The 14,027-nt window shown below is 40.0% G+C and overlaps 1 protein-coding gene across 1 annotated transcript in view; it reads left to right on the top strand.

Moving 5' to 3' along the window:
* The first annotated feature begins 2,625 nt into the window (after positions 1 to 2,625).
* The window catches only part of slc5a9 (solute carrier family 5 member 9), a 54,128-nt gene continuing 42,726 nt past the window's right edge, over positions 2,626 to 14,027 (top strand). Inside the window, exon 1 of the mRNA XM_026345105.1 lies at positions 2,626 to 2,718. Coding sequence (XP_026200890.1) covers positions 2,697 to 2,718 — 22 coding nt within the window. The 5' untranslated portion in view covers positions 2,626 to 2,696. The remainder of the gene's footprint in view (positions 2,719 to 14,027) is intronic.

Raw genomic sequence — 14,027 nt, forward strand, 5'->3', positions numbered from 1 at the left:
AATTGCCTAGATCTGTTAACTAACTATATCCATCTTAATATTGCCTGGCAGTAGCTGGTATTAAAGTTGGGATCGTGCTGTCCATTGTAACCAAAGAGGTGCTTTACTTGTTATTTTTTGTGATTGTGTTTGCTCAGTATGAATAAATGGTAAATGGTAAATTGTCTGCACTTATACAGCTCTCAAGTTCACCAGCCACTGGGCATTGCTGTGATGCGATGCCTCCTTCTCCAATATGCTTTTCCTGTATTCTTCAGTCTCCAGCTTTAGTGGGTCTGCTCACATGTTATGAACCTGCCACTGTGAGTACACCTTGGATGGCTCAGTGGAGAACATCCTGTTTATTCTCCTGGTTTCAACTTCTCTGGTGTATCTCTTCAGCCGGGTAGAAGGGCTGAAGAGATACACTCAGTATTGTGACAGTTATCTGTGTGTGGTGTGACAGTTCTAGAAATGTAATGGTCTGTGAGGAATTCCTTGATCTAGCAGTACAAAGGCTTAAAATATTCCCAATTTGGAGACATTCTGTTAGCGAGACTGTTATTAAATGCTGAACTGAAATCTTGAAAGTGAAGCTGAGCATAATTCCCCCACTGTGAAAGGGCTGTTGTTGCTGTGGCTCAATAGGTAGAGCAGTTGTCTGCCAATCACAGGCTTGGTGGTTCAATTCCCAGCTGCCATGGCACATGCCAAAGTGTCCTTGGGCAAGATACTGAACCCCAAGTTGCCCCCGGTGAGTCAGGTCAGCTGCATAGCATCTCTGTCATTGGTATGTGTGTGTGTGTGTGTGTGAATGGGTGAATGAGATGCAGTGTAAAGTGCTTTGAGTACCACCAGCTAGGTAGAAAAGCGTTATTTAAGTCCAGACCATTTACCATTCGGAGAAGCCATTGGACTTATTGTGTCAGACTTGCTTTTGGGAAAATCCCAGATCATCATTGCAGTAGATGCGTAGATGATGTAGTCCAGGACAGCTGTGGTAAATTGCTCTATGGTGTGGTGTTGTGGATTCAAAGCAGTCCTGCAGCTGATGGGAAGCACTTTCAGGCCAAGTCACCCAGATCACATTACCACCAGCATATTTGACTGTTGGTGTTTGATTACAAAAAGGTAACAGATTTGTACGAGATGCACACCTTAAACTGTTTAGAAGGAAACTACTCCACTGACCCTGCCAGTTGAAGTTTCCCTTTTCTCCAAGTAAATTATAATTCAAATCTAATCATTTGTAAATGTGAAATAAGCTTTTGTGTTCTTTTTAGTCAGCAGTGGCTTTCGCATTGGAAACCTCTCATGGACGACATTTTTGACAACTCAATTTTTTTTATTCAGTTCTGTTTTATTTATACAGTGCCAAATCACAACAAAAACCTTTTACAGTGTAAAGTTAACACTTATATTTAAATTAAAAAAATAATTAAAAAAAACTTTTTACTCTTTTGCTCTCACATCTCTTGAAACAGAAACATTTTTTGATAGCACGTTGCTTTGATGTTATTTCTTCCTGACTTAGATATTGTTTGCTTGCCTTGTTCCTCACTTGTAAGTTGCTTTGGATAAAAGCGTCTGCTAAATGACTAAATGTAAATGTAAAGTGTAAGACCTTAATAATAATATATAAAATACAACTGTATACAGAATTACATAGAAAATTCAATTCAATTCAATTTTATTTGTAGAGCGCTTTTTACAATTGACATTGTCACAAAGCATCTTTACACAACCAAAGAACAGTACATGAACAGTGAATGTGTATGAATCATGAAATCAGATTGTCCCTGATGAGCAAGCCGAGGGCGACGGTGGCAAGGAAAAACTCCCTGAGAAGGCAACAGGAAGAAACCTTGAGAGGAACCAGACTCAACAGGGAACCCATCCTCATATGGGTCATTACATGCTATGTAGGCAGCTGGCAGTCCAGTATAACAGTTAATGTCTTTAAGTTAATGTGGAGTGCAGTTAGTTAATTGCAGGCAGACTTGTTCCCTTCCTGGACGATCGAGCGTTGAGTCGAGACCTCCGAGAAACAGCTGCCGATGTCCGCCGAGGCCAAGACCAACTTCCTAGTAGTGTGTGACCAACTCCAGTCTCCAAACGCATCCCATAGGGCAAACGGTGAAAACGGTAGAAAACCCAACAACATCACTTGAGTCCGTAGCAGAGGTAGAGTAAAAACTCGCTTAATCAGAAACCTTCAGCAGAACCAGGCTCAGGGTGCGCAGCCATCTGTCTCAACTGGTTAGGGTTAGTGAAAAGGGTCAACTGTCTTATTGGTACATCATGAATACTTTTAGATGTTGTTGTTTCCTGGAGTCCCAATTAGTCTTCACATAGGGGCAGGTCATTTTCCCTAATAAAAGAAATCACCATTTATTATCATACATTTTCTGGGATTATCATTGTGTAATGTTAATATGCAGTTGGTGTGACTTATTTACATTTCACAAATATGCAAAAAAATAAACACATTAGGAAGAAGGAAAACACCTTTTCACATCATGTATCAGCTTTTGCCAATAGATTACAGCTAACCAGTGGAGTTTGACTGATCAGTAACAAAGTGATTAATGATTAAGCTTTAGGTTGATTGCACGGGTTTACTGGGCCAACTAACTGTTATACAGCCAGACGAAGACTTGAAATCAGTGAAGGACTCGGTACAAGAATTCAACACAATCTAGAAGATTTAAATCAACATGTCTACCAGTCTCACTACAGGTCTGAACCATCTTTAACTTAGTATTTTGATTGCAGGCTATACTTATGATTGCTGACAAGCTATAGTTTTATGGTATGCCAAATTTAGATTTATAGACCGCTTTAGCCAACATGTTAAACAAGAGAACATGGAAAGCAGAGATGGAACTTATTGAGACAAATATGTGTTATAAGAAGTATACGTCGTTGTAACACATAATAAATAAATACAGCAGATTTAGCTGACTTAACTGAGATTGGCAACATATTTATTGTTTTTGACTACAATGTGCCAAGAGGTATAATAAGGACGAGGTAATTATTTGCAGATTATATCTTTTTTCCTATTGACTTCTACCATTATTCCTAACTTAATAAAGTTGAAGTATTGATTGTGGATAGGCAGCTAGACTGGGCTATTAATTAAGTCTGTGTATACAGTGGCAAGAAAAACTTAATCTGTCATAAAATGTGCTCTGATCTTCATCTAAGTCACAACAATAGAGAAACACAGTCTGCTTAAAATAATACTACACAAACATTATATGTTTTTATAACATGTAAACATTCACAGTGCAGGGTGGAAAAAGTATGTGAACCTTTGGACTTAATAACAGCTTGACCCTTCTTTGGCAACAATAACCTCAACCAATCCTGTAGTTGCAGATCAGACCTGCACAATGATCTGGAGTAATTTTGAACCACTCCTCTTCACAAAACTGTTTCAGTGTAGCAATATTCTTGGGATGTCTGGTGTGAACTGCTGCAGGTTGTTAAAGTGGTGTCTGATTCCAAGGCATCTCCTTCTGTGGAGCATTTATTGTCTTTGTTTATAGAGTGAATCTAAATTGTTTTAGCAGGAAGGGGTTTTGTCCATATATACTATAACACTATCAGTTTCCTTATTTAACTAGTAATATACGCTATCAATGTGTAACCCATTTAAGAATGAAAAGTCTATCAGAGAAGGTCATCCTAACAGAATTAAGTCAGGGACAATGGTTTTGGGGTGGCTGTGGCTCAATAGGTAGAGCAGTTGTTTGCCAAACACAGGATTGCCGGTTCAATTCCTGGCTGCTCATTTACCATTTGTGATGTTATAGCTAAGCGTTACCCTTCTAGCATTCTTTACTTCTAAACCATATTGCTTTCTTATAAAATGATTTGCTATTTTGCGAAATTTAAACACCAGGAGTTTCTCCTTTTAAAGTAATGCATCCCTTTATGGCTCACAGTGTTGCTTATGTTCATGTGACCCATCCTGTGAGATGACAGGAAGAGACTGTAATGATTTGTTACAGACCCAAATAAGGCACTGATGCCACAAGAAGGGTTTAGTTTTAATGATAATAGTAAGAAAGATGAACTCAGATGTGTTGAGAACATATGCCCTGCTTCAAAGGATTTGTTTTAAAATTAGAACAATATTAAATTAGAACTATATTAAACTGTCAGATCAGTTTCTGATCTTTTACTCTGTTGTCAGAGTGTGATTTCAAGGAGCTGGTGAGACAGGCATCAATCCAAAGAGTGCCTATAGAAGGTTAAAGAAGACGTTAACACTGTGCAGCATCTATAAATAATTAAAGAGGCCTGAGTGTCTCTATAATCTATAATATAATAGTTGAAGAAAAATGACATTCATATCAAATTACACATCACCTTATTTAATCATAACATGTATAATATTTCCCATATTTACAGTTTGAGTTGGTTAATTAATAAACTTTATGAATGCTCTTCCCACTTTGTTTACATTAAATAGGTATAGCCAGTTAACCAAGGCCAAGAATAGACAAACTGTCTAGTTTGGCATAATGGGATGACATCGGTTTTTTTTTATCACGTATTTTTTCCATTTGAGTGCAGACTTTAATAATTTAGTGTTCAGATTTTGTTGCATTCTCTCAAAACCCATAGATTTGTTCTTATTCAAATCCTTCTCGTGCTCATTTCTGCGCTAACCAACCTGAGAGGACCCTATCTGCCTACCCTGCTTCACCTATTGAGCCACAGCCACCCCACTGGAGAAATGCTTCTGGACATGTGTTAGTATCTTCGGGTTGTAGTGAGGACTCTGCATTCTGAACTGAAGCTTGTTTAAGCACCTGGTTGAACAGCCAGACAGGATTACAGAAGTCCAACCTAGAGGTGATGAAAGCATGGACTAATTTTTCTGCATCATTTAGGGACAAAATATTCCTTATCTTGGCAATATTTCTGAGGTAAAAAAACAAGTGCTGTCTAGCTATTTTTTTATATGTGATAGCACAATTGTTTTGTCATCCCAGTCTTAAAATGCTTTTCTTTTCAGTCCCCATTGCCTTTGATGCAGATGAAACTGGTCTAAGGAAGGAGGAAGCTGCATGTCCAGAAATTTCTTCAGAAGCATTTCTCTAGTGGGTAACAGCAAGGTTATAGAGGGCAACATTCCTGTCCCTGCAAGAAGAAAATAAGAGTTTCAAAGTTAACTGTGAAGTGTAATAAATAATAAAAACATTTTGTTTAAGCGTACATATAGAAATATGAAAAAGCTAAAGTTTAATTTTTTTTTATCACAGTTTAGCATCAAGTAAATGGTAGATGGTCTGCACTTATATAGCGCTTTTCTACCTAGCTGGTACTTAAAGCGCTTTACACTGCGTCTCATTCACCCATTCACACGCACAAGCACACTCACACAGCGATGGCAGAGCTGCTATGCAACTGACCTGACTCACCAGGGGCAACTTAGGGTTCAGCATGTTGCCCAAGGAAACTTTGGCATGTGACGTGGCAACCGGGAATTGAACCAATCCTGTGATTGACAGTCAACTGCTCTACCTATTGAGCCACAGCCACCCCACAACCATTGTCCCAGACTTAATTCTGTTAGAATGACCTGCTCTGATAGACCATACTATGGAACCATAAGTTCCATCTCTGCTTTCCATGTTCTCTTGTTTAACATGTTGGCTAAAGCTGCCTATAAATCTAAATTTGGCATACCATAAAACTATAGCTTGTCAGTCAAGTCAGTTAGACTTCAATTCAATTCAGTTTTATTTGTATAGCGCCAATTTACAACAGAAGTCATCTCAAGGCACTTTACAGTGTAAGGTTTAAGACTTAAGGAACTTAAGGAAAGTTTTAAGTCTAGTCTTAAATGTAGAGAGGGTGTCTGCCTCCCGAACCTGAACTGGGAGCTGGTTCCACAGGAGAGGGGCTTGGCAGCTAAAGGCTCTGCCCCCCGTTCTACATTTGGAAACTCAAGGAACCACAAGTAAACCTGCAGTCTGAGAACATAGAGTTCTGTTTGGGAGATATGGAACTATAAGGTCTTTAAGATACGATGGAACCTGATTATTAAGGGATTTATAAGTGAGGAGAAGAATTTTGATGATCTCTCTTGCTAATTCCATTCAGAACTCTGGCTGCAGCATTTTGGATTAACTGGAGGCTTTTTAATGTGTTATTGGGACATCCTATTAATAAGGAATTACAATAGTCCAGTCTGGAAGTAACAAATGCATGGACTAGTTTTTCAGCATCACTTTGGGACGGGATGCTCCTAATTTTAATAATGTTTCTCAGGTGAAAAAAGGCAGTTCTAGAGATATCTTTGATGTATGAAGTGAAGGAGATATCCTGATCCAAGATAACTCAGAGATTTCTTACAGTATTACTTGAGGCTAATACTAAGTCATCAAGGGTGAGAACGTGATTAGACATAGTGTCTCTGAGATTTTTAGTCCCAAACAGTATAACCTCTGTATTATCTGGATTTAGAAGAAGGAAATTGGAGGACATCCAGGCCTTTATGTCTTTTAAGCATGCTTGAAGTTTGACTAATTGATCAGTTTCTCCTGGTTTCATAGATAATTATAGCTGGGTATCATCTGCATAACAATGGAAATTTATAGAGTGTTTCCTAATAATATTGCCTAAGGGGGACATATATTAAGTGAAAAGAATCAATAAAATGTTGTGATCTATAGTGTCGAATGCAGCACTAAAATCTAACAAGACGAGTATAGAGAGAAGACCATTGTCTGATGCTAATAGAAGATCATTAGTAACCTTTACCAGTGCTGCTTCTGTACTATGATGTACTCTAAATCCTGACTGGAAATCTTCATACAAGTTATTGCTACGCAGGTGGTCATATAATTGCTTAGACACTACCTTTTCAAGAATTTTAGAGATAAAGGGCAGATTGGATATTGGTCTATAATTCGCTAAGACCCCTGAGTCCAGAGTAGGCTTTTTGAGTACGGGCTTGACTACAGCAACCTTAAAAGCCTGTGGTACGTAGCCTATTTGTAAAGATAGATTGATCTGATCTAGTATGGACGTGCTGATCAAAGGTAAGACATCCTTGAGGAGTCGAGTCAGGATGGGATCTAAGAGACATGTTGATGGTTTAGAGCATAGGTGTCAAACTCTGGCCTGCGAGGCTATACCAAATGACTACTAGAGCTAGCCCGCCGGTATTATACAGCGCATTCATTCATCGCTAATACTACAAATCCCATAATGCAGCGCTTCAGCTGCCTTGCCGAACACATTCCGCGGTAATCAAGTTTAGCTTATGATGCTGCAAGTTATTGCGAAGCTAGTCCTCAGGATGCCAAGTAATGTTGAACCATATCGTTACAACGGTTCGCAAATACGCACTTTGCTGATAAACTGAGCTCTCACGGAGCTTTGGTGACTTTGACGAACAAGAAAAGAATTTTGAGTTGCTTCGCAACCCATTTGCCGTCTATGTGGAAACTGCACCTGTGAAGATTCAGATGGAGCTGATTGAGCTGCAGTGTAATGACTGAAGGTAAAGTAGGAGACTGCAGGACCCGCAGGACAGTTTATTCACTCCATTCCCGCAGAAATGTCCCAGCTCCGTCCACATGCGGCTCGAACCTTGTTTATGTTTGGTAGCACAAATCTTAGTGAGAAGCTCTTCTCAGTGATGAAGACTAACAAAACAGCACACAGGAGTCCTCTCACTGGTGAAAACCTGCAGTCCATCCTGAGAATCTCCACAACACAGAACCTCACACCAAATATAAACGAATTTGTTGACAAAAAAAGATGTAGCTCTGATAAAATGACATAAGAGCAAAGACTGAATGATTTGATTTGTTATTGCTGAAAAGCACTAATTTTATTTATATTTCCAGGTTTTGTTATGCAGCATGTTCACATTTTGAATTTGTATAATTTTGACAGGATATATTTTTATGGAGAGCAAAATCTTTTGGGATATTTAAAATTTAAGTTTATTTTTTTATATAAAATGACATAAGATTAAAGAAATTTGAATGTTTGTTCTTTTAATGTTTACTTTATTTCTAACTTAATATATAATATATTATTTAGAGAGGATATATTTCTGTAGAGAGCAAAATATTATAAGTTATTTAAGGTTTATGTTAAAAAAAGTTAAGTTTTAAAAGTTTTAGTGTGCTCAATAAATGTTTATCCTGTTCGGCCCGCGACCTAAAGTGTGTTTTGGATTTTGGCCCCCTGTGCAATTGAGTTTGACACCCCTGGTTTAGAGGAATTAATTACTGAAATTAATTCAGAATGATCTACGAGGAGGAAGCAGTCTAAGTACGAGCGTGGTCTTGCAGATGAATCAAAAGTTGTTGTACAGTCCATGCTGTATGCAAGGAGGATCTGATCAATTTTTTCTCAAGAAAAATGTGGTGGTTCGATTCCCGGCTGCCACGTCACATGCCAAAGTGTCCTTGGGCAAGATACTGAACCCTAACTTGCCCACGGTGAGTCAGATCAGCTGCCAGCTCTGCCATCGGTGTGTGCTTGCGCGTGTGAATGGGTGAATGAGATGCAGTGTAAAGCGCTTTGAGTACCAGCTAGCTAGAAAAGCGCTATATAAGTGCAGACCATTTACCATTTAAAGAAATTCATAAAATCATTGCTGCTGAGAGTTGAGAGCTCAACAGAGCTATTCAATTCAATTCAATTCAATTTTATTTGTAGAGCGCTTTTTACAATTGACATTGTCACAAAGCAGCTTTACACAACCAAAGAAGCTATGACTCTTTGTCAGCCTGGCTACAGTGCTGAAAAGAAACCTAAGGTTGTTCTTATTTGCCTCTATTAATGAGGAGTAATATGAGGTTATAGCTTTACGGAGGGCTTTTTTATACATTATTAATCTATCTTTCCAGGCTAGGCAAGATTAATCTAAATTGGTGGACCACCTCCTTTCCAGCTTACATGATTTCTGCTTTAAGCTACGGATTTGTGAATTGTACCATGGAGTTAACTTCCTCTGACTCACTTGCTTCTTTTTCAGAGGAGCAACAGTATCAAGTATTGTTCCGAGTGACATTGTACTTTTTCTGTACTACAATGTACTCCAAAACCTTGACCAGAAATCTTCATACATGTTATTCCTGCACAGGTGGTCACATATTTATATTGAAATTTTTTTTTTTTTTATTAAATTAAATTGAAATTCATTCTTAAAGGATTTTAGAGGTAAAGGGCAGCTTGGTCTATAATTGGATGAAACGAGTAGGCTTTTTGGGAAGCTTTTACTACAGCAATATTAAAAGCCTGTGGTACATAGCCTGTTAGTAAAGATAAATTTATCTGATATAATATGAACGCGTTAATCAAAGGTAAAACATCTTTGCAGAGTCTTTTTGGGATGGGGTCTAAGAGACAGGCTGATTGTTTTGATGAATTAATTATTTAAACTAACTCAGCATTAACTATGGAGAAGAAGCAGTGTGAGTACAAGATAACAGCTGTTGTATATGCAAATCTATCCATGCTGGTTACAGGAAGGACCTGATCAATTATTTATCTAAAAGTTATAATTATATTAGTAAGTAAGTAATACTACTACTCATTAAGGGGATTCAGAGACTCAGAGGCATGACTCTATGTCAGCCTACCTACAGAGCAGAAAAGATTCCTGGGGTTGTTCTTATTTGAAATATTAATGATGAATAATATTTGGTTCTACCATTACAGAGGGTTTTTCTTTTAATATATATTATTAAACAAGATTAATTTAAATTGGTGGAATGCAAAAACAAATTGCATATAGAAGAACAAAGTCGCAGTGTTATATTTACAGTATTACAGTACTGTGTTTTAAACTCAAAAACTGTAATACACAAAAACAACACAATGAAGCTAAAATTACAAAAAGGACAGCACAATGTTTTTTTAATACAAAAATAAACATGTTATACTTAACAGATGAGATTTTGTAAAATTACAATTAAAACGTAAAATATAAAATACAAACACCAATCAGCCAGAATCATGAGAAGCAGAGGGTAGCCAGCCTGCTTGTCATGATAACAGCTATAATACAAGCTGGAGGTTGTAATCGTAGCTGGTACTCAAAGCGCTTCACACTGCGTCTCATTCACCCATTGACACATACAAGCACACATACACACACTCCGACGGCAGAGCTGCTATGCAGCTGATCTGACTTACCAGGGGCAACTTGGGGTTCAGTATCTTGCCCAAGGACACTTTGGCATGTGAGGCAGACAACTGCTCTACCTCTTGAGCCACAGCTCGCATGACTGCCTTTTTTCTGCCAGCTGTCACAGCTCACCACAGTTTGTTGTAAGTGGGACTGTGTCGCTGCAGAGGAACATAACCGTGGACAGGAAAGCTCTGCAGAGGGTAAAAAGTACAGCACAAAGAATCACCAGCTGCTCCCTACCTAACCTTACTAGAAGACATTGCAAAGTCTGGGTGTCTGAGAAGAACCAGGAAAATCCTAAGACATGATTCATACCCTGGCCAGTGTCTTTTAACTCTACTGCTCTTGGGCAAGAGATATAGAAGCATAAGGGCCGGGCAAATAGGCTGAAAGCAGTTTTTAATCCCTGGGCCGTCAGACTTCTAAACAACAACAATATAACTTTCATATACAGATTTTACAGACTAATTGTCCTACTTGGATAAAAGAGGCTAAGAGTAACTCTCTTAAATGAATTAAAACTACGTTTATGTCTAAGATTTATAAGCTTGAGTGGAAGATTGCTGCTACTCCGACCTGTGCCGTTAGGAACTTAGATGATTAACGACATGAGGTGTTAACCCATTTTTACTGACATATTATTCCTACTGCAGCCATGTTTCAGTAAAACAAAATAAATCTATTTGATAGTCTCTCCTCAAATCATTTACTAACAGGGATTTAGATGAGAGAGATCTGATATTCAACAGTCCACATTTGATATATGTATTTTTATTTTGTTCTGCAAGGAGAGAGAAGAGTAGAAATTAGAGAAAAACAAAATTGGTGCAAAGGCTGGAAGCTACTAATTGGAAAAGCAACAAAAAATGAAAAACTGCACAACACAGAGCTAACAATTACCCGAACAAAATAAACAAACAAGAAACAATACTAATGCTAACAAGATTATTAAAATACCAAACAAGATCTCAAACTAATTTAACATACCATGGGAAATAAGGCTCGTGGTCAGGGGAGTAGATAAACAGGTAAAAGGGTTGAAAAAAGTCAAGGAAGAAACTAGGAAACTAATAGCTGACAAACCAGTCCATAAATACAAAGTTACTGATCACCTGTGAGAGGTGAACCAGCTGACGCAGAGACCTGGAAATAGAAAAGAGTGAGGAACCTTGCAAAGTGATGCTGCTCAGCTGGTTTGGGTTGTTGCCCCAGCTGGTCTTGTTTTTATCCTTAATGTCACTGCATAAAGTTGCTAATGAAAACCTTTTGCCTTATATTACAGTAAGCAAGCTGAATTATGTTTACAATCATGATTGACAAATATTACCAGTTAAAATAATGTAACCTGCTCATGGTGGTATTAGTAACCAACTAGTTTGAAGTAAATAGGTGATCAAAATTGTTCTGTTACAGTTAGCCATATCCCAAAATAGAGTTACATAAGCTTGTTTACCGACCATTCAGAAGTTCCTGTCCTGTTGAAATGTTTGGACATCTGTGCAAACTTTGTGCTGAGACGTCAGGTCTAAGTTGGTTATACGTAACTCAAGATGGTTATTAAGTATTTAACCACGCTTGAGGCACACATTTTTATTTAGGCCAATGGAAGACAACCTACACAGTTTTTTTTTTTAATTTACAGACACATTATTGGGGGTGTATCAGGTAGGGGGCTACTTGTTACTTGTTATTACTAAAGTGCACAACTCCAATAACAGGCACACAATTCCTGTACAATCTAATGGCTGTGGATACAAATAGGCATCTAAGGTGTATAGTCCTGTATATATTATAATCCAGTTATGGAAATGACATATATTACAATATTATTTGTGGTGAGGAGTGAAATAAAAACTCATGGACCAACTTTATGAGTTTTATTTTCCTAATAAAGGCTAAGGCAGTCCTACAGACCGTCCGAACAGTCTGCAGAGCATAACAGCAAGATAGTAATTTTGTCACAAACTAATATACTCTCAGTTACAGAGCGGAATGGAGCCTTTGTCTCATGAACAAAAGACAAGAAGACAATATAAGTACATAGTCCATTGTGAATATGGGTTCAAGAAAAAGCACACATCTCTCTATCATTTGTGTGTATAATTCACTTCAGTCATAGATGAAGAGGTTCTATCAATTCTTTTCCCTTCTCCAGATTCTTATCAGTCTAAAATTTTGGTATACAAGGATTTTTGTCTCATCTATTTATAGGATCTGTAGACACTGTGCATAGGATGTTGTTCTAGAACTGTACAGGCTTTTTTAACATTAATTTTGGCAAATTGTTATTTGGTCGGTGCAGTGTGGATTGGGTGGCAGCCGTCTGGAGGTGCCTCGACAACCCAATCCCTGGACAAAGAATCTGGCAGTTGGGACATGGAATGTCACCTCACTGGGTGGAAAGGAGCCTGAACTTGTGCTGGAGGTTGAGCGGTATTGGCTAGAGATAGTCGGGCTCACTTCCACACACAGTCTGGGCTCTGGAACACAACTCCTTGAGAGAGGTTGGACTCTCTTCTACTCTGGAGTTGCCCATGGTGAGAGGCGGCGGGCAGGGGTGGGCTTGATTATATCCCCCCAGCTCAGCTGCCATGTGTTGGAGTTTTCCCCGGTGGACGAGAGAGTTGTTTCCCTGCGCCTTCGGGTAGGGGATAGGTCTCTCACCGTTGTTTGTGCCTACGGGCCAAATAGCGGTGTAGAGTACCCAGCTTTCATAGGGTCTCTGGAAGGGGTACTGGAAGGTGCTCCGACTGGGGACTCGGTCGTCCTACTGGGGGATTTCAACGCCCACGTGGGCAATGACAGTGATACCTGGAGGGGCGCGATTGGTGGTCTCTGGTGCCTGTCGTGGCGGCAATCCCCGAACCCGGTGGTGGACAGCGGAAGTAAGGGAAGCTGTCAAGCTGAAGAAGGAGTCTTATCAGGCCTGGTTGGCCTGTGGGACTCCTGATGCAGCTGATGGGTATCGGCAGGCCAAACGTGCCGCAGCCAGCGCGGTCGCAGAGGCAAAAACTCGGACCTGGGAAAAGTTGGGCGAGGCCATGGAGGAGGACTATCGGTCTGCCTCAAGGAAATTCTGGCAAACCGTCCGGCGCCTCAGAAGGGGAAAGCAGTTTCCTGCCAACACTGTTTACAGTGGAGGTGGGGAGTTGCTGACTTCGACTGGGGACGTTGTAGGACTGTGGAAGGAATACTTTGAGGATCTCCTCAACCCCGTCGTCACGCCTTCTGTTGAGGAAGCAGAGGCTGGGGACTTGGAGGTTCATTCGTCCATTTCCCTGGTCGAAGTCACCGATGTAGTCAGTAAGCTCCTCGGTGGCAAGGCACCAGGGGTGGATGAAATTCGCCCCGAGTACCTTAAGTCTCTGGATGTTGTAGGGCTGTCTTGGTTGACACGCCTTTGCAGCATCGCGTGGAGATCGGGGACAGTACCTCTGGACTGGCAGACCGGGGTGGTGGTTCCTCTTTTTATAAAGGGGGACCGGAGTGTGTGTTACAACTATAGGGGGATCACACTCCTCAGCCTCCCTGGGAAAGTCTATTCCAGAGTGCTGGAGAGGAGAGTTAGGCCCCTAGTCGAACCTCGGATCCAGGAGGAACAATGCTGGACTCCGACAGGGCTGCCCTATGTCACCGATCCTGTTCATTACCTTTATGGACAGGATTTCTAGGCGCAGCCAGGGGTCGGAGGGAATCCGGTTTGGGAATCACGGGATTTCATCTCTGCTTTTTGCAGATGATGTTGTCCTGTTGGCTTCATCGGACCGGGACCTCCAGCAGGCACTGGGGCGGTTTGCAGCCGAGTGTGAAGGGGCTGGGATGAGAATCAGCACCTCCAAGGCCGAGGCCATGGTTCTCAACCGGAAAAAGG

Source organism: Anabas testudineus, chromosome 4, assembly GCF_900324465.2.
Source record: "Anabas testudineus chromosome 4, fAnaTes1.2, whole genome shotgun sequence".
Lineage (NCBI taxonomy): Eukaryota > Metazoa > Chordata > Actinopteri > Anabantiformes > Anabantidae > Anabas > Anabas testudineus.